Source organism: Crocodylus siamensis, chromosome 11, assembly GCF_052110815.1.
Source record: "Crocodylus siamensis isolate JL-2025a chromosome 11, ASM5211081v1, whole genome shotgun sequence".
NCBI classification, from domain to species: domain Eukaryota; kingdom Metazoa; phylum Chordata; order Crocodylia; family Crocodylidae; genus Crocodylus; species Crocodylus siamensis.
In genome coordinates this window covers 13,315,286-13,338,578 of record NC_143405.1, presented here as the reverse complement: position 1 = coordinate 13,338,578, position 23,293 = coordinate 13,315,286, and the positions used below count along the sequence as shown (strand labels likewise).

Sequence of the window (23,293 nt, the reverse complement as noted above, 5' to 3'; positions counted from 1 at the left end):
GTGCTCAGCACGGAGTAGGGTCAGGTCATCCATCTGCTCCCTGCTACAGGCAGAAGGAGCATAAAGTGCAGCCTGGGCCTTGCAGCACAGATAAACACAGCACTCAGACACAGTCCCGGAGCCTTCCTCTGTCCCTTGAGGTGGCACACCTTCTCACAGACTTGGCCTGAATCAAGACTGCAGGATGTGGCCCTAAATGAGTGCACTGAGGAATCTGATTTAGCAAGGCCAGGATTTAGCAGAGTAAGATAGCCAAGGTAATGGCCCTCAAAGTCAGGAAAGACTGACTTTGTCCCTGCGGCTCTCCACGTTTAAAAGTTATTTCCTCCCCTAGTCCATGCTGGGCCCTGCCCCGTGGCTGCAGCTGGGCTCCGTGAATTGTGCACACACATGTGATGCTATCTGTGACCACCAGTTCATTGCAACAGCTTCCAATCTCCCCATCAGCTGGGAAAGAGTCACACTAGCCCCCTGAATAATAAGGTCTCCGTTATCTCCTCACCAGTCCTGCAAGCCACCCAGCCTCCCCTGACAGAAGTAATCTTGACTCATTTCTCACATCTCACTCTTTCCTCCCTAAAACCTTGGACCAAGGCTTGCTCCTAATGTGAACAGTCCCCAGGTACGCTTGCAGAAAGGCTCCACTCCCATCCCAGGCTCATAGATGTGATGAAGACAGCAGTCCTCCTCCCTCAAAGGAGATGCACGATGACAACAACAATTTTATTTGATCTGTTACTCAGTTCTGCCACTCAACCCTTCTCGCTATGGTCCCCTTCCTAGTTGGACTTCCAAACCGCTCTCCTCATCCCTCTTTCTTCTTTTTCTGATCCTCCTCCCCATTCTTGCTGCAGAGGGACTGAAGGCATCATGAATTTTCCATTCCAGAGACCTAACTTTGCTTGGCCCAAATTGATTCTGTGTTTGAGAGAAATACATATCCTGGAGCAAGAGATGACAAAATAAAAAATTAATTGGATTTGCACGTGTGCTTGTCGTTAAAAGCTTGTGTTGATTTTTCCACTCCTCTCCCCACCTCCTTTTCCCCTTCAGCTAACGTTTTCACCTAGTAGGGCTCTGGGCTGAGTTTTAAACACAGTGAGAGTCGGGAAGGTGTGCGTGCACGTATGCACCATGTCAGGGAGTGCATTTAAACCAGCTTCACTCCCTCTGGCCCCAGCCAACAGGGTGTAGGAAAGACATGATGGGAGTAAGAGGAGAGGGAGACACCCCTGACAGAGTTAATACACACTGTCAAATATTAGTGTTTTCTCTCCGTTCCTACGAGACCTTAAAATGTCTCATGGGGATTAATGTAAGGAGCTTTGTTATCAGAGGGAAAGGAATCGGGGGGGTTCAGCTGTGAAGATTTGGAGAATTGTCAGCAAAGTGGGGAGACAGAAAAAAAAAAAAAAAGAGACAGCTAATGATGTGCTAAAATGCAACAGCACCTTCATGAAATATTCACCGCCTTAAACACGTCTAATATTAAAGATTAAATGTCCTGGGATTTGTCCTAGTGACTTCGAAGTACTGATTTACGATCTGCCAGAAGCTGCTAACCTCGTGATTCATAACACGAGAGGTGGAAGCGCCACCTCTCCAAAGGGAAGGGGCCCGGGGAAAGGGGGAGCAGTTTTGTCCCCTGCAAGAATGCACATGCCAAGGGATGAGCCTGACTGTCCGGAGGGGCTGTGGAGGAGGCTTCTGGTTTTCAGGAATGGATGCGCCAGCCGAACCATCAATAAAGCAAACAAACAAACAAACACCAGTTATTTTTTCTGAGTGCTTAGCAGGCAAGTTTTCTCAGCTGCTGCGTGGATCATTAATTCTTGACGCTTATTACATAACAAATGTGTGTTCTGCAAATGAGAAGCTTCTCAAAATGCTTGCAAAGCACAACTGTGGGGAACTGGGGGTGCTGGCCCACCATCCACACTGAAGCTCAAACCCCCAGGATTACAGTAAGTCCCACTGATGCCAGCCACCTGGACACATGGAGCTGAAAGACGCCTGGTCTCTCCTTAAGGGTTAGCATGAGGTTGATTTTACCTAGTCCCTTGTTACTGCTAAGTGCAGAGGCCAAGACAGTTAACCCTTCTTTTGTACAGCACAGCTGCTGATTTTGGCCTCTGGTTTGTTTTCTGCTGGGTCACTTTGGTGTCTGAAGCAGAGCCTCTATCAACCCACAGGAATACTGATTTCATTGACTCTAGTCCCAATCCCAGCCTTTCATTGGGAGGTTTATTTCAGTAAAGAAAGATGGCAACCTCTGCCAACTGGCTGCTTTCCGCATTTGAATATTAAACTCTTTTTAGACAGCAGAGACATATTGAACCACACTTCAGCGGCAGGAAGACCAAGGCATCTGGAATCATGGCAAGGTACAACTGATCTGCTTAATACCAAAATGATGCAAGACGCAAGAGAATTCAACATATAAAGTGTTAAGATTTTTAAAAATCTGGTACCCTGACAATGGGAAGCAGCCGGGTAGTGCATTGTTTAGAAAAATCAGGCCATTGACACTCTAGGCCAGAATTTCAAGCACATTTAGGCATCAAAAGATGCAGAAAAGTGCTCTAATGGGGTATCTGAACTGCTTGAGCAGGTTATGGTACCTAGCTTCCATTAATTTCAGTGGGCTTTTTTTTAAAACCCCATGAGGCACCTGTCTCTAGCTTTATAAAACTGCCATCCTTGTTTCAGCAGTTCCAGCGCAATGCTGAGCTCACTCCTATTTTGCATGAGTGTTGTAAGCAGGGCTAGTCAAAGGAGAAGAGGGAGAATTCAAGTTGTCCCATCAGTCACAAGGGAAGGTGACCTCTGCCTCCACCTTCACTTGTGAAAGACCCTGCATTTTCTGCATTTCAGATTTGAGCAAGCTGTAGAAACACAACTAAAAAAATCACAGCTTGAGCCACTAAACTCTTGTGTGGTTTCAAGGTAAGGTGATCAGTCATCTCAGAGTCACCAGAGACTTGGATTAGGTTTGGGGCTTGCCCACAATTTTCAGCCAGTCACAAAACTTGAGAGGATGCAAGTTGCATCCAGCTTCCGCTTTAGTGACAAAGGTTTTGCAAAGCTTGTGCTGCGAGGAGACCCAATTAATTAGTGTTTAGAGAGTACTTTGAGAGTTACAATATTTATAAAATCACCCAGAGATGCACGTGCGCGCACACACACGTCACAAACACAGACATCAGGGGTAATATATACTTCCCTCTGCATTCAAAGCCCACCAGCCAATTTCTTTAACTGGCTTCTCTCCACGTCCAGTCCACAGAGACTATGAAACTCTCCCAGCGCCTTGCTCCTGCAGCTGAAGCTACAGCAGTTCTTGGTTTTAACAGCAGGGGCACCCAGTGCAATTCCCCAATGTCAGGACAGAGGAGTGACCCTGTCACTTTAGCTACTAGGTTACAGCTCACCTGTATGCTAAGGGTTAGGCCCTTCCTTACACAGAAGAAAAGGACTGAGATTCTGTTATTTCACCAGAAAATAGTGAGAGAAAACCTTAGCTGCTGGGTAAGCCAAGGCTGATTAACCTAAAAAAGGAGTACGGTGGTTTTACAAGACCATAAAGGGAATTTGACGGGGGAGCTGCAGACTAGCAAAGGCAATGAAGCCCTTCTAAAGTTGTACAGCTGCCAGACCAGACCTTTGCTCTCTGTCCAGAATCCTCTAGGGACATGTCATAAGCTGCAGTGTCTTCTGAGCACAGAAAAGGGTAAAGAAATCCAGCTCAGCTGGGTGGATGATGACTGCACAACCCCACTCCTACACAGCGCTGCTGAACCAAGAGACATCAGCAAGGATTTCAAGGGCAAGTCCTGCTCTCACTCTGAAGGACAGGCTTCTAGTGCTCTGACACCTAGAAAAAAATCGGCTTCTTAAAAGTTTCCTGCACCAGTAAGACCTGGCAGAACGAAGGGTAGGAGGTGGCCAACGCAAGAGCTGGGCATTGAGACAAGCATCATTATTCCCAGGGAGGGAGGGGGAGCTCTTTTTCACCTGTGTTTCTTCCTCCAGATGCTTTTCCCTCCTGCTGCTCCTCTTCCCTTGGAATCGCTCTTCTGCAAAACCCACTGGATTTCCTTTTCAGTTGCTGCAGCCTATGCTGCCATTTGTCCTCTTGTCTGCTCTTTGCCTTATTTCACTCTTGACCAGCTTTGAGTCCTATGGTCTTACAACTAATCTATCCAGTTCCTGCTAAAGCTCTGCATGATGGTGTTGTAGTATGACACTTTCTCAAATGCAATCAGAGCAGCAGCAAGCTGAAAATCTCAACTCTCCTCCTAGCTGAGCAGGGGGAAGTGTCAACTTTGAAGTCAACTCTCAGACTCTTTTGCACACCCCAGAACAGCTGACCTTCCTGGATTGGATCACCAAGCACATGGACAAAATCTTAATGATCAAAAAAGGAATTGATCTCCCCCACCCACCCTTACCCAACAACACTTGTGCCAAAAGCCACAATGACCTTGCTTCACAAAAGGCCGCTTGCACCTACACTGTTCAGAGCTGGGAGCAAATGCTGACCGTTCACTGCCTCCTCCTAGCAGGGAAGCAGGGAGGAAAATACAGAAATGATCAGATATGTCAATATTATTCTGACAGCAGACTTTTCAATGAATTAATTTACCTCCTTGGTATCTAGGGGTAACCTCATTCAGTTACACCTTGGGTCAGATGATCACAATTCATGAGGGCTTGAGGTAACAACCATGACAACCCTCCAGCGTCTAGTAAAAGATGCCTCTCCAGACAAAAAAAGATGCCTATCTTCAAAGCAACCAGGTAGATGGTCACTATCCCTGGTGCTCACAGTTGAGATACTTTCCCTGCCAGTAAACTGTCGCACTGAAAAACTCCAACTTCGCTCCTCTCTTCTTCCCTCTATCTCCATGCCGATCTATCTCAATGCTTCACCCTATTTCCCCCCAGAAGAGGGCAAATATCAGCCATGTGCTCTGCATATCCTCTCCTCCTTCCATTTAGAAATGTCCAACACAACCTACAAAATGCTGAATTTAAAATGTGAAGAGGTTCATAGCTGATGTAACGAGCTGAAAAAGGTTATGGCCCTTAATCTCAGCCACAAGCGACTAACTGATGCCAAAATTCTTGGGCACGAGTAGCAGGAATGCAGCGATGATTAGCCAGGTGCAATCCCAAGAAATACGAACAAACCCATGACTAACTCACCACCTCATGGATTACCAGCATGTCCCACACCAGGCGAAGGTGGCAACATGCTTTACTAGCATAATAAGTACTATGTAGCTCATCGCCAGCATTGAACACGCTGGAGTACATCAAGGAGCTCTACATGAGACCCGGGAATGAGGACAAGGGAAGACCAAGCACACAAAAAAGATTGACTCTCAACATCACTGGAAGGTGGAAGGGTTAGTATTTCTATCCAGTACTTCCCCCAGTACAGATGCAGGTATCTGGGACAAGAACAGGGCAGGATGTGTGGTTATCTACACAATCCAGCCCTGTAATTTCAGCCTGCCATTGTAATCCTGCCCTCTCTAAGGCCTCTTATATTCCTAATGGAAAAGATACAAACCCTCCTCAGCTCCAGGTCTACTAGAGCCCAATGGCAGCTCCCTGGAAAGCTCCTTCTAGTCTGAAGAAATATGGAAGTAACTAGCTGACCTGCCAGGGGCAGAGCACAGTTGGCACAGGCTGCTCAGCTGGTTCCCCTCTGTTACACTCTCACTCATAGGCTCCACTCCCCCCTGGGTAAGGCTGGTTGGGAAGGAGTGTGTCCCCCTCTCACTGCTTCCCCTCAACTGGCTGTCCCTCCCATGCAGGGAATTAGCATCTTGCTTCCTTGGATCTAGCATCAGCCCTTAATTTGTATTACAGGTGCATCTAGAGACTGTTGGAGAGCAGCCCCCCATCGTGCTAAGTGCCATGCAGACTCATAACAAGATAGCCTGTACATGCCAGATGTCTAAATATTACAAGGATGGGTGCATTAAGTATTCCTGGGAGCTGTTTTCTCTGAGCAGGCTGCATCTTCCACCTCCAACCCCCATTGCCCAACTTCAGAAGACTCCATCAAAGACCGTCATGCTCTGAGCATCAGTGGATAATTATAAGCAACACAGAAATCTCTTGGTTGGTTTCTGCTTGTGGGGATGCCCCTTTGCCTCAACCAGCAGGACACATGCTGATAAATATTAGAAACAGGCTCCACTGGCTACCTCCCTTTTTCTGTTATGCCTTTAATTTCCATAGTTGCTATCTATGGAGACTACCGATGGCTTGGATGAAAGTGCATTTATGTAAAAAGAAGCCGGTGCGGCAAAGAATGAGCTGCTGCCTGCAGTGGGAAGAGGAAAGGGTGGACTGACATCCAAGCACAGCCTCAAACAACTGGGCATCTTTGAGTGCGAGTGGGTTGCAGCAATAGAGACTGGGGCTCTGGAGGAGCTTGTAGAGCTGTGACAGTAACCTCCACTGGTTGTTTAGGCAACTGTCCTCGGGGCTAACAGTGCCAGGAAGATGGAAGGTCATCATGACTCTCCTGGATGACCAAGGACAAACCAGTAGGGAATCCTTGGGAATGGGGAAAAACACTAAAGATAACATTGCACAGACAACTGTTGTACAGTGTAGAGGTATCCCAGAAACCTCAGCATCTCTATACTTTGCTGCAGCCTACAGGTGCAGCCATACCTTAAGGCAACAAGCTTTTCTTGTAGTGCAAAATAGCTACTTTAGCTATTTTTAATGGAGGAACAGAATTCCAAGCCAACAACAAAAGACGTGAAAAATTCTCACATGCCCCAAAAGGCAACACACCTGACAGACATGGTGCAAACGCGGAGTGCGGCTGCCGCCCTGGCGCTGCCTGCCATGGGCTCTTCTGAGGCCTCCACCCAGACGGAGCTCACGGCAGGGTCGATGGCCCCTTGCTCCTGTCTGGGGGGGCGGGGGGGGTAGTCCCCTTGCCTGTCCCTCCTGTGCACGACTTAGGGCCCTGGAGGACCAGGTGAGGGAGCTCCAGTCTGAGGGGGATCAGGGATGCAGAGGATGAAACTGATGCCCATTTCTGTTCTCTGCAGGCCCGGGCACCCACTGTACAGCCCCACAGGAGACGCATCCACCACAGGAGCGGCAGAAGGTGTCCAAATCCAGAGCAGCTAGGCCTAGAGTGGTGGAAGCTCCCCAGGTTCACCTGGGAAACAGGTTTGATGCCTTGGCAGCTGTGACGGAGAAAGACAGAGAAATTGCCTCCGGTGGGGACGATGCCACTCCCCATATGACAAGGAACGGGAAGAGAGTGAACACCAGCAAGAAGAAACACCGGGTCCTTGACATCGGAGGCTCCATCCTATGAGGACTGGAAGGTCCCATCTGCCGGCCTGACCCCATGATGTGAGAGGTCTGCTTCATGCCTGGGGCTCGGGTTAGGAAAACCATGGGGAGGATCCTGGCCTACATGCGACCGGCAGACCAGTACCCCATGGTTGTCATCCCCGTGGGAACAAATGACATGGCCAGGGGCAACCCTGACCACATTACGAAGGAATTCAAGGCTCTGGCGGACAAGCTTAAGGAGACGGGGGTGCAGGTGGTATTCTCCTCTCTTCTTCTGGTGAGTAGGCGGGGACGGCAACATGGGGCCTGCACTGGCGAGGTCAATAGGTGCTTATGCAGTTGGTGCTGCCAGGCAGGCCTTGGGCTCCTAGATAATGACCCAGGCTTTCGGGCAAGGGACTTGCTGGGGCAGGATGGGCTTCACCTCTCTCCTAAAGGCAAGCGTGTCTTCTCTTCCAGGTTGTCTGATCTCGTACGGCAAGCTTTAAACTAGCCTCGCCGGGGGGAGGGGGCCGCAGGAAGACAAGGAGACACCACTTGAGCAAGACAGGTGACAAATGCAAGGAGTGCCCAGGTAAGAAACAGGGGTCCAGATAGTCTCCCAAATCGGGGGGTGGCACACGCAGCTAGGCAAGGCCTTAAATGCCTATATACCAATGCTCATAGTATGGGGAACAAACAGGAGGAACTCGCCCTCAGAATAGCCAGTTCAAACCCAGACATAATAAGGCTTACAGAAACGTGGTGGCATTCATACCACGACTGGGCAGTTAGCATTAGGGGCTATCGGCTTTACAGGCGGGATAGAGAAGGAAGGAAAGGCGGGAGTGTGGCGCTCTATGTCAAGGAGCACTACACATCCTCTGCCAGCAGAATGGGGTCAGAGGAGGGGCAAGCTGAAGTGCTCTGGGTCAAGATACAAGGGGGCTGTGCGGAGAGGGATTTAACGGTGGGGGTCTACTACAGACCCCCCAACCAAGGGGAGGAGCTGGACCGGGAATTTTCGGGCCAGCTTGCAGAGGCACTTAAGGCAAGGGATGTAGTTGTCATGGGTGATTTTAATTACCCAGACATCTGCTGGGAGGAGCAGTCAGCCAGGTCAGACCGTTCCAGGAGGTTCCTGACTGAGATACAGGACCTCCACTTAATTCAGGAGGTGCACGGTCCCACCAGAGGAAATGCCCTGTTGGACCTGGTCCTGGCCACAGGCGACGACCTGGTGAGGGGCCTCCAGGTCCTCGACCACCTGGGTGATAGCGATCATTGCTTGCTGTAATTTACCATCCAGCACAAGGTGTTGAGGCCCTGCAGCAAGGCGGTAGCCCTAGACTTCAAGAGGGTCAACTTCAACAAGTTGAGATTAGTGGGAGAGGCGCTGGGGTTCTCAAGGGCAGGGGAGCTCAGTGCCCAAGAGGAGTGGTCGTTCTTTAAGGAGACAATACTCAGGGCCCAAGGGGTGATCATCCCAACAAGAAGCAGGTGGGGCAGGAGTGCCTGAAAGGCCCCCGGCTCACCAAGGGCATCCGGGAATGCCCGAATGCCAAAAGGGCAGCGTACACCTGGTGGAAGGGGGTGCTATCTCCAAAGAGGAGTATACCTCCTCTGCTCAGGCCTGTAGGAAAGCTAGGGCAGACATAAGAGCTAGGACTAGTGTCCAAGAGCAAAGATAATAAAAAGGTATTTTTCAAATATATAGGGAGGATGAAAAAAGCACCGGAAAATGTGGGACCCCTGCAAGATACTCTGGGCAATCTGGTGGTTGCGCCAGAGAAGAAAGCAGACCTCTTTAACCAATTCTTCACTTCCGTTTTCTTGTGCAGGGACCGGGACTTCCCCACCGTGATGCAAGATGGACTCGAGGGGAATGCCTCCAGACCTCAGGTTGAGGAGGAGTGGGTTAGAGAGCTTCTGGAGGGGCTGGATGTGTTCAAATCAGCAGGTCCAGATGCTCTCCACCCCAGGGTGTTCAGGGAGCTAGCAGGGGTTATTGCAGGTTGCTTGGCGCGGCTTTACGAACTCTCGTAGTGCTCGGGCCAGATGCCGGATGACTGGAAGATAGCCAACATGGTCCCCATCTTTAAAAAAGGGAGGAGGGAGGAACCAGGCAACTAAAGGTCCGTCAGTCTTACCTCAATCCTAGGGAACTCTTTGAGAAGAGCATCAAGGAGCACATCTGCAATGGGCCGGCCTCAGGGATGATGCTCAAGGGCAACCAGCACGGTTTCATTAAGGGCAGGTCATGTCAGACCAACCTGATTGCCTTTTATGATCAGGTCACAAAAGCGCTGGATGCAGGTGTCGCCGTGGACGTAGTCTTTCTGGACTTCAGCAAGGCCTTTGACACCGTCTCCCACCCCATCCTCATGAAAAAAAACTAGGCGACTGTGGCACTGATGCCGACACAGTCAGATGGATTGCAGATTGGCTGAAAGGCTGTACTCAGAGGGTGGTGATGGACGGGTCATATTCGACCTGGGGAGAAGTGGGCAGTGGAGTCCCTCAGGGCTTGGTCCTTGGGCCTGCACTGTTCAATTTCTTTATCAGCGATTTGGATGATGGGGTGAAAAGCAACCTGTTTAAATTTGCTGATGATACCAACATTTGGGGTGAGGTGAGCATGCTAGTAGGGAGGGAAAGACTGCAGCAAGACCTGGATAGGTTGCAGGGGTGGGTTAACAAAAACAGGATGTGTTTCAACACTGACAAGTGCAGGGTGCTGTACTTGGGCAGTAGTAACCAGCAGCACACTTGTGAGATGGGAAACTCCCTTCTCGAGAGCACGGAGGCAGAAAGGGATCTTGGAGTCATTATTGACTCCAAGATGAACACGGCTGACAATGCGAGGTCAAGGTTAGCAGGGCTAACTGGACCTTGTCGTGCATCCACAGATGCATCTCAAGCAGGTCCAAGGAGGTGATCCTCCCCCTCTATGCGGCACTGGTCAGGCCGCAGCTGGAGTACTGCGTCCAGTTCTGGGCACCACACTTCAGGAGGGATGTGGACAACATGGAGAGGGGCCAGAGGAGGCCACCCACACAATCCAGGGACACCAGGGGAGATCCTACAATGAGAGACTGTGGGACCTGAACTTGTTCAGCCTTCACAAGAGAAGGCTGAGCGGGGACCTGGTGACCGTCTATAAACTCACTAAGGGGGGACCAAAAGGGTTTAGGAGAGACCTTGTTTCCCCTAGTGCCCTCTGGCATAAGAAGGAATAATAGCCACAAGTTGTTGGAGAGGAGGTTTAGATTAGACATCTGCAAGAACTACTTCACTGTCAGGGCAGCTAGGATCTGTAACCAACTTCCAAGGGAAGTGGTGCTGGCTCCTACCCTGGGGGTCTTTGATGCCTACCTGGCTGGAGACATCTCAAACCAGTTTTTCTCCTGCCCAGGCAGGGGGCCGGACTTGAAGATCTACAAGGTCCCGTCCGACCCCACTTCTATGAATCTATGATTCCATGACACCAGCCACTCTTTCAAGCTTAATGACAGAAGCATGAGCACGTATTAAAATTGTATCAGTGTGGTTACTGGGTGATCCCCCTGTACCACAGAGGCTGGCACTTATGTCTGCGAGCTGCGTTCCCATGGAAGATTTTCCCTTCCGCTTCAGTTGCTGACCAGTGGCTCTTTTTGAGACCATACCACGATTTTCCTCTCTCTACCGAGAAACTGGAGACCTTGCCCCACCCTGTGGGTTTTTATAGCTATATGCATGCATTCACGATTCATGTGAGCATTATACATATGCTCTGCTTGGGTGTCTCTTCTAGCAGAAGACTATGTGACTGCCTGTGGTGAGCTGCACACCCCGGTTACCACAGCCTGTTCTTGGCTCTCTGGGACAACTCTGGGCTAGGAACGGGAAAGCAGCCAAAGAGACGTGGCTGAAGTATGCACAAGGGGACAAAACGAGAGAAAATGCCTTTCCCACCAGACCATGTTTCTGTGCCAATCAGCCAGCAGGAAAACAGCCCTGGAAATTAAATAGGCCACTTCCCTGTGGCTGTCTATTCATACCCAAATGCAGCTCCAGCTGGGTCTTCCCCTTCTCATGGAGCCAAGAGGAGACAGGGCCCATTCTTGAATGTCATCCTCCAGCCCCTTCGCAGGAACACAGCTGACCCTCTAACACTGCCTCTTGCTTGCCCGCCTCCCCCTTGCCACCGTCTCACCCAAAGAACGAGAGGAGAAAGACAAGGCAGGAGGGAAGAGCTCCTGCTAGAGTGAAAGGCCCAGCTGTAATTCGAGGGCTGAGGTCGAGCATTATTTAGTGAACAGAAGCACCCTTTCAGTGCCCCCATTTCCCAGACGGAGCATGGCTGACTGCCCCCACTGTCTGTGACATCGCTGGCACAAAAGCAAGCACAATGCCCTTCTTTTCTGGGTGAGCTGCCTTTAGTCACAGCGATAGGATCTGGATTGAGAGCGGCAGGCGCTTTTCTGTGCTTGCTCTGAAAGGATGACTGTGGTTACAATCGCTCTCTGATAAGGCTCCTCATTCTGGCTGGCAATAGGGATTCTCAGTCACAGGCGAGGCTGGCACCCCCGCTGGCCCTTTCACTGGCTGCATGTTGCAGTGATACAGAGGGATGGAGCCTGTTCAGTGGCGGGGAGCCTGGGGCTCCAGCTTCTGTACCAAGGAAACGCATCCCTGGATCACTAGTGCTGAAAAGGCCTTCCTCCGAGGTGGGGAACCTGTTGGCACACCCATTCCCTGGGCGAGTCCTGCCTACAGATAGATTGAAAGAGGTCTAGAGCAAAGCAAATACCTTCTTCTTTCAGAGAAGGGGAATGCAAGAGCCCTCTTCTTCATTTAGCGATGCAGCCCACTGAGAAAACAGGCCCTAAGCTTGAGGCTAGTGAAAAGAAAGGTAGATGGAGGGGGTCTCCATTTTACACAAGTTAAAGGCAGTGTTTGGCATCCTCCCAACTGGCAGCAGGGCAAACTGCATGTCCCTTCCTGACAACAGCAGAAGTCATTGCCAACATGGCCTGGCCTGGCCCAGGGGGCTAATGCCAGAGCAGCACCAGGAGCACCTCTGTCTATTTTCACAACCAGCCCTTACTCCCCAGGCACACAAGACACCCTGTGTCACCACCATATAGGCTTAGATGTGCCATATAGGCTTGGATATCACACCCCATGGCCACTGAAATCTACAGGAACGTAACTAGTCCTGAACGACAGCAGCACAGCGAAAAGCCCAGAGGAGCAGCGGTAAACAGGTCAATACGACATACTCTGCCCCTAACAGTTACTAACACTCCTCTCCAATAATGAAGCCTTTGAGACCTCCAAGTTTTATAAGTGTCCAGGGGAAGCTGCAGATTGATTTATTCGCCGTGGACATCTTCTAAGCTTCAGCTGAAATGCTAGAGAAATAATTTCTTAATCCGGTGTCCTGAACAATTTGAAAACGGGTGAGACAAAACCTGCTGGTCCTTCCTTCTTCTAGAAGCACAAGTCTGGCCCCATCAACACTTCATTTATCTGTGCTATTGGTTGTCGCCTGCCTTTTTATCAATAAGAAGAGGTGACGAAGTGATGGGGGCAGGGGGAGGGGGAAGAGAGGGGTGTCAGTTTATATAGCAGTAACTATCAGTGCATCTCCACCATGCTTCCAGTTGCTGGATCAATAGTTCAGGTCATTTGTTAATGTCCATTTGTCTTGGCTAATCTCTGGTTTGAGCATTCCCTATTTCAGTCCCACCTCACAGCTTCATCTGGATACGGTATTCTTCACTTGCTCCCTAGTAGCTCTGGTAAAAGGTGCCAGCAGTGCTGTGTCCCACCTGTCCCTACATCTTTGCCACTGAGGTGGCAATGAAGAGCTCCCTCCGGTCACACAGACTGGGTCCTGAGGCCTGTGAAAGGCGCTCTAAGCGGACACTTAGGTAAGGCTCTGTTGTTCCTGTGTCACCGGAGCTGCAATAATGTGGAGCTGCAGTAACCTAGTTGAGGACCAGGAGGCACTGGGGACCAACACTGGAATACCTCTCGTAGCTCCCAGGCAAGCAGGAGGAGCCTGCCCTTATTACGCCTTTTTGAAAGATGCAGCATATGTTCCCAGGTGCTTAGCTTGAGTTAAAGTGATGCTTCAAACCTGAGCCAGCCGTCTCTTCCAGGAGTGGGGTAGAAGTCTGAGCACAGCTCATCCATTAGCAAGTAAGGGAGTGGGGATGTCTCAGCTCCAGCTCCAATACCTCATCAGCTGCTAATCCTGTCATGCTACTGATGCACACAGTCTGTAGCTTGAGGGTTGTTTCACAGCATGGGATCTCCAATACAGCTAGGCTAGATGATGTAGAGTAAGGCCAGGATGTGAACTCAAGTTAACCACTGCAGAGAAGACAAGTGTCTGAAGCTTGACAAGATCAGTGTGAAGCGGTCTCACTTCACGCCTTCTCTCTATAGGTGGATCCCAAGCCCAAAAGTCACAATCAAAAGGATCACAATCTGGGATCAGGGAGGTCTCAAGGAACCTGCCCTCCCTGTCCCCCATAACACTGCAAAGACAACACTCCTTAAATAACATGTAACACTACTTAAACAACTTGGCCCTGGCTAATCCCTAGCTAGCTTTTTTTTTTTCCAGAATATCCCCTACCTGTTGTAGCTCTGTAAGAGCAGGAGCACTCAGACAGATTGCCTCCTGGAATTTAACTTCCCTGTCTCAGTAATCCTCCCTAGAGGTGGGCTGGATGACCAGCTGGTCCTACCACCAGAACCTCACCCCCTGTCTGCACTAACGGCCTCGTTGGAGGAATGACACACATGCTGGGCAATACTGTGAAATGAAAGGAAAAGCCACTTGGCCCAGATACAGACATTACACTTATACTGGTGTAAGTGATCAGAAACTGGTCTATACCTGTAACAGAACAGAAGGTCAGCATACAAAGACTTGTTTAAAAATGCCAGGACCCAGGCTAAGATTGCCCCCCTCCCCTTCCCCATCAAAAGGCAAATATGGGTTCTGTTTGCTACCAGTCTAAACTAACTACACCATTCACAGCAAACCATGTAACTTAGATCGGTTCCACCTCGGGCTTTTTGAACGTCTCTACCTTACCTTGGAGACAAGGCTGGAATATAAGCCTCCATGAACTTTGATGCTGAGACATCTGATTGTTACAGAGTTTTGTTAGGTTGTGCTGATGAGAGGAAGTAAAAAGAAAGAAAAAGTCTGTCTCCATGGGACAGATCTGGGAGCACTCCCTGCCAGGTGGGAAGTCTCTTGTGAAGATGGTGATTCAAGGGAAATTAAATACAACAAGCAAGGGTGAAAAAGATCCTTACAGTCATTAAATGCCTAACTTCAATGGGAACATGCATCTGAGTTACAGGGCATGATCTTCAGAGAGTTTGTGCTCAAGAAAGACATAGCCCCAAGCTGAGGTAGCAAACAGTTTAGCAAATGAGTACAGTGGAAGCAGCTGCTTCAATTAAGTTGCTCAACAATTTCCATTCTAGCTCATTGCTATCCACTGTTTCTTACTTTGTGGGATGACAATTTCCAGGCCTGGTTTCTGCCCTTCAAGGACTGGATACAAGTTTGGGGCAGTGCAGTTTAGTTGTTCAAGGATAAAGAGAATGAAACAACTAGTATTCTTTGCTATGATGTTTTAAACAGGTGGGGATAGAGAGTTAATAAAATTAAGCAGGACAGAAGCCCTCAGGGAGCATTTGACAAAACTGTACTCTGTGGACGTCACCTTTTATGTTCCTGAAAGCACTTATGCACATGTTGGACTTTCTGGATGTACATCAGTCCCGTTACAGTTTTCATTTGCTTTGCTTAGCTCTTACACAGTATATCTTAGGACGGTTGCCATTGGCATGTGTGTGGAACTAACAACCGAACAGCAGGTTTTGTGAAAGCTCATGCCAAATGAGGGACAGATTCTTTCACCGACTACTTCCTAAAGCCATGACTCTGAACCAGGGTGCAAGGAGATCCTTAAGGGTGCCAAAGTGGTACCATACAATATTAGTACTGTTAGTTGTGCAAACACCCACACGAGTCGCAAGATGATCAGCAACTTCACACAGAAATTCATAGTACCAAAAGCATTCTGACCTGCTACAGTCCGAGTTCTCCACAACAGAAGAATTGCTCTATTATTTTTCTGTTGCCAGAAAATGAATGAAAGCTAAGAGCATCATTTTCTGAGGGCTGCCTTGAGTCTAACAAGGTTGAGGATGACTACAGTAAAAGATGCCCTGATCTTAAAAGGTTTATAGCTAAGACCTTACACCTCATCACAGTCCCTTATACAAAACAAGTTCCCTTTTAAGGACTCATCAACCTTTTTCCTTTACACAGACCCAGAAACTCGGTGGCTAGGACATTAACAGCTGCAGGCTTCAACATGCGAACTCTAGTCAGTAAGAATGTAAGGGCAGCGCAGGTAAATACCTTAACTCTGTCCTCTTGTGTGCATGCATTTTTATTGTTGCTTACACACACATTCCCCCTGCCCCCACATGTAAGCGTGAAGCTAAGTAGGCTTGGGAGTTAACTGCCTTGTGCCCTGAGCTGCACATAAGGCAAGCTGTACCACTGGATGCAAAGGAATCATATATTATACGGCTATTGACCAAGTTATTAAAATACATGCCTCCGAGAGAAGGAACCTCATCACATAAAAGTCTAAGTCAATAAAGATACTGGACTGTTATGACAATGAAAATAGCAGTGGTATATAAGAATAAACAAACATTGCTCGATACGGCAGGAAAGCTGTATGATATTAAACTGAATTGCTTGAGAAGCAGAGATTGCTTTATTATACAAACACCCAGAGTGGGCCGGTTCCTGATTGACATGTTCCACCGTGCAGGCTCAAATGTCTCTTAAGAAGCAGGCTTGGTTTCATTTTTAATAGGTTATTTTTTAAAATGACTTTTCCGAGCCTCCTACTGACTTGGAGACGGTAGTCTTCTCTGTGACTCCAATACCAAGGAATGATCGCTGTGACAACATGGCAAAGAGTTGCACCACCAAGTTAAGAGAGAAGCCTCAGCACTACTTGACCTCCCAATTTTGTCCATCAAATGTGCCTCCAGTTTTGTGGGTGTGCGCTGGTGTGGATGCGGATGTCAGAACACGGACAGATAAATTCCTGATTTATGGGGTTAAAATAAATAAATAAATAAAGCCATTTCCACCTGCTAATCAAGGTAGCTATCCATCTCATTTATGTCATTGTACCAGCAAGTCTGCCAGCACAAAATCAGAGGCTTTCTTTTTCTTTTTTCCTACGGGACCAATTCTCCAGCAGGCCTCTTAAGCTGTGCCCACAAAATGTGTGAGTGAATCATTTTTGTGCATACAAAGCAGGTAATTGTGCTCACAAATCAGAATTTGCATATGCCACAGAAAAGGAACACTCTCATAAATGTTACCGAGGCTGATAAGGCAAGCTAGTGAAAAAGCAACACTCATTGATTTTATGAGAAGGTATCATAGTGTGTAGTACAAATAGGAGACTTGGCAAATGAAGACCAAATGCTTTGAGAAAGAGACAGAGTCAAGTCCAACTTCACACACACACACACACACACACACACACACACACACAATCCCTCCTTATTCTCAACCTAAACAGTGTGCAGCCATCCAGTCCTGAACGCAGTGAGAATCTGCCAACAAGATGGGGCACCTTGGCACGCAGCCTCTTCAACAGAGCAGCAGCTCTTCCCGGTTTAGGTTTCGCTGCACAACGGGCAGTGTCGTCTTTCGGAAGAGGGTGCAAATTGCCACAACTGATCCTTGTGGGCATCTTACAGGCAGCCTTGGAGCCAGTCTCCATCTCAACTACAGAATATTCAGAGATTGGGGTGGGGGTGGAAGAACTTTGAATTTAAGCTCTCTGAAAGCAATCCAGCTCCCCAAAGCACGTACGCCATGTGGCATCAGCCCAGCAGAACAGAAGAACCTCCCCGCTCCTACCCTCCAACTCCTAACATCAGTTTGGCAGTAGCCAATGAGTCTCCTATAAAATGCGTGACAACCCCAAACTTGGATGCTGGAATATATTTATTGTTATAGGCAGGGCTAGTTTGCCTTCAAAGTGAAAGCTGTCTGACTTTCCTTTACACAATACCGTCTTCAGTTGCTTTGCCAAAATTTAACAAGTCGGAGGTGAATTTCTCCAAGCCAGATGCCTGTCTCAGGCTGGCTTTATTAGTTTATTTTCTCCTTGAAACATTTCAGCCCAACCATTTCCAAGACCATAAGCTGGGGAGAAACAATATCATTTTCCTCGTGATAAGGACCCTGGTGATTTGTTTTTTTAAGCCTTAGCACCTACATGCTTGGCAGCACAGTCTTCAACCGTGGCAGGGGATGGCTTGTGTTTTCTTTTCTGTCCTAGTGAACAGCTGTGTGGAGTTAGCCAAGTTGTAAGCACCTGGAAGATGATGGTGAGGATATGCTCAGAAGAGTTGTCCTCAACCCTAGCACGTATGTGCTCTGAAATTTCTATCCTTATGGAGCATGCTCAGCCCCTTGCAGGTCTCAGCACTGACCATGCTGCATGCACGCCAGCCCTGCATACTGACAGCAGTCTCCCACCAAGGGTTACAGAGGCAAAGCCAGTCTTCTCCCCTTCGCAGCTGCTCCATGCCTGCATGGCACTGGGCATGGACTTGAGGGCACGGAGCTAGTTTCAATACTGCCCTCAGTGAACTCTCCACTCTGTCCCCAGCAGCGTGGGGGAGAAAGCTGCCTGTTTCCCATGCAGAGGTTACTAAAACCAATCCAGGGAGGAGGGAAAGCCATTACTTGAAACAGGGAGACTGGGATTGCAAGGGGGAGGGAAATGGACTGGTTGTTGCTGGAACAGAGACTGGAAGGCTGGAGAACGGGAACAGAAGGCAGGAGAGACAGGGCTGATAAGCTCAAGTGAAGTGACTTGCTGGGCAAAAGTCTGCAAGGAGTTGGGGAGGGAATGGGATTAATGAGAAACCTGCAGACAGACCCAACAATTAGCAGCCAGTGTGGGAAGAGAGAATAAAAACCAGATCTGGTGGATATGATAATGTAATTTAATACTACAGCATAATGCACAGGAGGGCTGAATCAAGGTGGCACAAGCAAACTAATGCTGGCATTTCCTAAAGTTTCAGGGCTTAACTCTGCAATCGGAAGAATACTGATTGTTCTGTGCACTTCATTATATGTACTGCCGCAGAACTTAACCCAGTCCCAGCCATGGATCCAGACTCTGATATGCTGTTCCTGGGCCAAAATGCTGGCCCCTAACCCCAAAGGCTACCGGGACTTGAAATGCACCAGCTAGATGCAAGTACACTGCTGTCCTCTGCAAGATGGACTGACAGAGCTGCTCATGTACGTGTGTCCCTTAGTGCTGCCACAGCTACAGGAAAGAGTCGCCCTTCTCTCCTGTAGAAGAAGCCTCTGTCTTCAGGAAAGAAGAACCTGGACTGTGTCTCTGCATATGAGCAGAAACAATGGGATGGGGCAAAAACTATGATCCTGCTCTTCTATTCCAGGTTAGGGCTTCCTTGGACAACAGCAAGGGAAGAGTTCAGTCCCAGTTCTTCTACTGTGTTATTGTGGCTCCTTGGCCCAAACTAACCTCTCTTCACTGCCTCAGTTTCCCCATCCATGAAGCGGAGATGACAGCACCCATCTCCCACACAAGAAAGATTCTTAACAGATGCCTGCAAAGCACTTTGTGACCTTCAGAAAAGAGTTGCTGCAGAAAGGCAAAGTGGTATCACTGGACTTGAGGCTCCCTCACGCAGTGTGGGACACACTCCCTCCTTCCCTTATATCTAACCCCCATTTGCTAAAATACAGCCCTGTCTCACATCAATTCCCTGTATGGTTTGAAGAGGACAGGATGGAAGAGGCTTCCTGCAAGCCATCATTTAGGATCCAAGCAGTTTATAAAATCCCTGACCCCAAAAGGTTGAAATCCAGGCAAGATATATATTTCACAGTAAAACACCAGGACTGTCTTGCAGTAATAAAATGCCAGCTAAAGGGGGTGGTGGCCGGGAGGGAGAAGAGGACGGAACAGGGCACAACAGCATAAAAACTAGGTCTTCTTCCATATGCTGGTCTTGAAACCCTTCCTCAAGCATGGACCTTTTGGCTGAACAGCCCTGTAACAGCAATATTGTGCAAGACTGATAGAAGAAATAGGGGCTCGAGTTCTGGGTGGGCCAACCTGAGACCTTAAAGGGGAAGGGGATGGAGTGGGGAATATCCTGACTTTCAGAAGAGTGCTAAGCTCAGACATCCTGCTAAGATGCCTCAAAGTCACTCTCAAAATCACCAGCCAAGTTTCTCAGCCAGTGTCTTTCCAAAACAGTCCCAACTCAAACCCCGATTCTCTAACTGGCGTGGACAGGAGACAGAATTTGCACTACCACTTCTCATCTCCCCTGGCTGTGAAAAAAAATGGAAGAGAGAAGCTTGATTTAAAAAAAAAAAAAACAACAAAACTTGAGGTTTACAACAGCAGGGCCCAGATCAAGGCAGCTCTACACTTAGCTCACTTCACTCTGCCTGCAGGATGCTGCACTGAAAACCAGCTCATTCCAGGGCCCTGGGGAGACAGCATATGTGCTGCAATATGTAAGCATAGTGGGGCGAGGCAAGAACAGCATGGGAGGTTTAAGAATAGCACTCGTCTCCGTAGCAGGTCCAGGTGCTCAGACACTACACGCCAGGTCTGTTCCCTCACTCTTTCTGGCCGAACCGCTCCCATGTTTTCACAAGCATCCCGCGATTCAGCTTGACAGTATGGGCAAGGGCTGAACTGATCCACTCCTACAGACCATGTCTAGGAAAAGCCTCTTCCAGGGCTCTCCGATGGATTTATTTCTACATTCTTTGCTTCCCAGATCAGTAAACCAGCAAGGTACAGGATAGAAGATCCTTGGATCAATGGGTCCAATTGATGTCCCCCACTCCCCAGCCCCCACCATGGATGTCTACCACCCTGTCCATTTTGGATGGTGTGTGAGTGATGTCCTTAGCAAAGGACTGAGAGGCAGCTGGTAAAGGGGGAATACAGCATGGCAGTGGAGCAAAGCCCCACCCCCCCCGAGATAGCATGCATCGCATGTACAGAGCAGGCACGGCTCCATTCCTTGTAATTAAGTTTTGTCTCATTCTGTTAAAGCATGGGGCATCCAGCAAGGGGAAGCAGCTGCTCCAACGAGCCAGAGAAAAGTGGGATGCAGCAGCTGGACAGATGCAGCATGTAGCAGTCCCTCGCAGCAAAGACTGCTCAAGGATTAAACTAGCCCTTTTGATGCCAAGGACAGCATGGAGCTTGCAAATGGAGCTTCAGGGCTCCTTCTGACAGGGAAATCGCATTCTGCCTCCGGAGGCTCTTCCTGAAGTCTCAGCAGGATGCCAGGGTCTTTACTTTCTCCTCTGAACAGCCACGGCAGTGTCAGCAGGGTATTCCCAGGGAGCTGCCTTCCCATTGCCTCTCCAAACCTGGCTGTGCTGTGCTGCTCGCTGTACTGATCTCCGTGTACAGTAGTGTATGGAGGGGACTGGGGTATTTGGAGAAAACAATTACGTATCAGTTTGTTACATACCAGTCCTTTTACTATCTCTACATTTTGGTGGTGGGGGGAGTCCCGGGGGGTGGAAGAGGTAGCTGTTCACTCCCTTCTCCCTGGAAATCTGAGTGATACTGAGCACTTGTCTACCCAAAGAAAATGACCAGCATAAATTATTCCAGTTTCTCCATGCAGACACCTTGCTGGGGTTATCTCACCCCAGCCATCTTTCCTGCCCGGAGCAGGGGGGCTGGGCCCGATGATTTCATGAGGTCTCTTCCAGCCCTAAACTTCTATGAAACTGTGAATCCCTGAGAAAGGGTACTTCCAAATGAACACGGTCCCAAAAACAGCAATGTATCTATTCAAACAAGTGTGGCATCAGCATTTCCACTGCCACCACAACCCCAGAACCATGTGGGGCAGCAACTCCTTGAGAAAGGAGAAAAGCAAATGAACATAAAATAGCTCCACTCCAGTTCCCCAATGGATGAGCAGAGCTGAAAATTCCCTGAATACAGGATGAAGCTGTTCCTGAACCCTAGACACTTCACTTCGGGGGTACCAAAGTAGCAGCAAGAACTCAACGGACACTCTGCAGCAGCAGAGCACTGGGAAGTGCCCTAAATTAAAAGCTATTTGATAGCTAATGCAAATTATGTCTCCAGATACAATACACCCCTAAAACAGCTGCAGCAAAAATCAGTACTAACCACATGCAGCCCCTCTGCCTTACCCTGTGATGAGATTGTCTTTTATCATGGTCAGGCTGGGGTGATGGGAAGATTAGAAATTGCACCAGCCCTGACAGACAGACACAGCCCTGTTCAGAAAGGGAAAACAAACTAACCAACCCTTGCTTTGGAGAATCTCTGATGCTGAGTCACAGGGAAAACCTTTAGAGGCTTAATATAGATGCTAACAGTTTAAAATGTCTTTCCTCCTTGTGGGTTGCAGTTATAGGACTGGGTGGAGCTTCAGCAAGGCTTTCAAAATCCATCAGGTGTCTCTCCCTTGGTCCTACCAGCAGAAATGAGAAAAGAAATGCCTTTGGAGCAGCTGCAAATTTTCACATGTACCAAATGAGCTCCCTCACTGCAAAGGAGAGCAGGAGCGGGACAGAGATGGTGTGAAGCTTCTTGTCTGGAAAGCCAAGGGTTAACATATGCAAGTTATTTCCCTGCTAGGAGTCAAGGTCATTTGCATGATCTTTAGATGTGGTTCAGGCAGGAAACTACCAGCACCAAGGCTACTTCCTCCCACAGGAGCCAAGAAGGCACCCCAGGGAGAGATAGCAGCTCTCTCTGAACCCTGTGGAGGGCACTGCAGGCCCCCTCATTATGAAAAACAATCACAGCCACAAAGTCATCTTCACATGCAGGGCCCTGCTCCCTCATTACCTCTGCTAGCAAAGGAGGTGTCAAGGAAAAGTGACCTGATAAGGAGTTTTCAGTTGGCCAGGTCTACGGATTTATTGGCTCCAGGGTTTTTTATGACATTTTCCCCCATTCCTCATCTCTTTTCCTTTATCCGCTGGTTGCAGAACTTTCTTTTAAATGTATGGCTAATGCTAGGCTTTGGGACCAATTTTTCACTGTACCTTGGAGCAATTTGAGTGGACAGAGTATGATTCTGAAAGCTTGTCGCTTGCTCAGCACTTCCGATCTGCAACCCACATCCCAACAGCAGGATGCAGCGACAGTCCGATGTAGAAGTCTATTCAGATGCTGGACAATTCAAGAGCAGCGTGACTCTTTTCTCAGGTGCTAACCAGGACAACAAGTGGAGTTGCCCGCTGCAATAGGGAACTAGCCCTGGACTATGACTCCTAGGCAGCACTGCAATATAAGTGATAAAGTGGACCATTTCTAGCTTAGAAAAGCTACTGCCCCTGTCCCTAGCATGGAAGTAGAGAGATGCAAGAGAGATCCTTGCTAGATTATATCACTCTTTAAGAGTAATGCCAAACCGATGAGCTGGTACATCAATCATTATGGCTTATAAAGGTCAGCATAACCACTGGCACAGAGCCCTTTAACACCAGGCTAAAGTGTAGGTAGGCAGAGCATGCTCCACCTTGTGTAGAGAAACCTCCTGCATTTGTCAGATCTCACATGAAGACCACCCTTCCCAAGCATTCACTCACCAGTCTCTTGATCACAAAGCTGCTCACAGGCATCTGTAGTCCTCTGTCCACAGAGATCTCTCACCCAAGGTGACGTGGCATTAATCTGATAGTAAAGGGACAGCTTGGCTGGATTTAACCAATCAGAGATGTCCAGGTAGCTTCCCTCACTCACAACAAAACTGCTTCCTGGGGTTAAGAAAAAAAAACAAAAATGGAAAAACTTGTTTAGTCAGAGGTTATACGGACTTCATGCATTTCAAGCCA

General features: G+C 48.7%; 1 protein-coding gene across 2 annotated transcripts in view; it reads right to left on the bottom strand.

The window, feature by feature from the left end:
* Positions 1-23,293, bottom strand: part of ASTN2 (astrotactin 2) — a 598,062-nt gene that overhangs the window by 327,490 nt on the left and 247,279 nt on the right. For both annotated transcript variants that reach the window (XM_090021411.1, XM_090021412.1), the window contains one exon: positions 23,048-23,215. In XM_090021411.1, the coding sequence (XP_089877537.1) occupies positions 23,048-23,215 (168 nt within the window). The remainder of the gene's footprint in view (positions 1-23,047; positions 23,216-23,293) is intronic.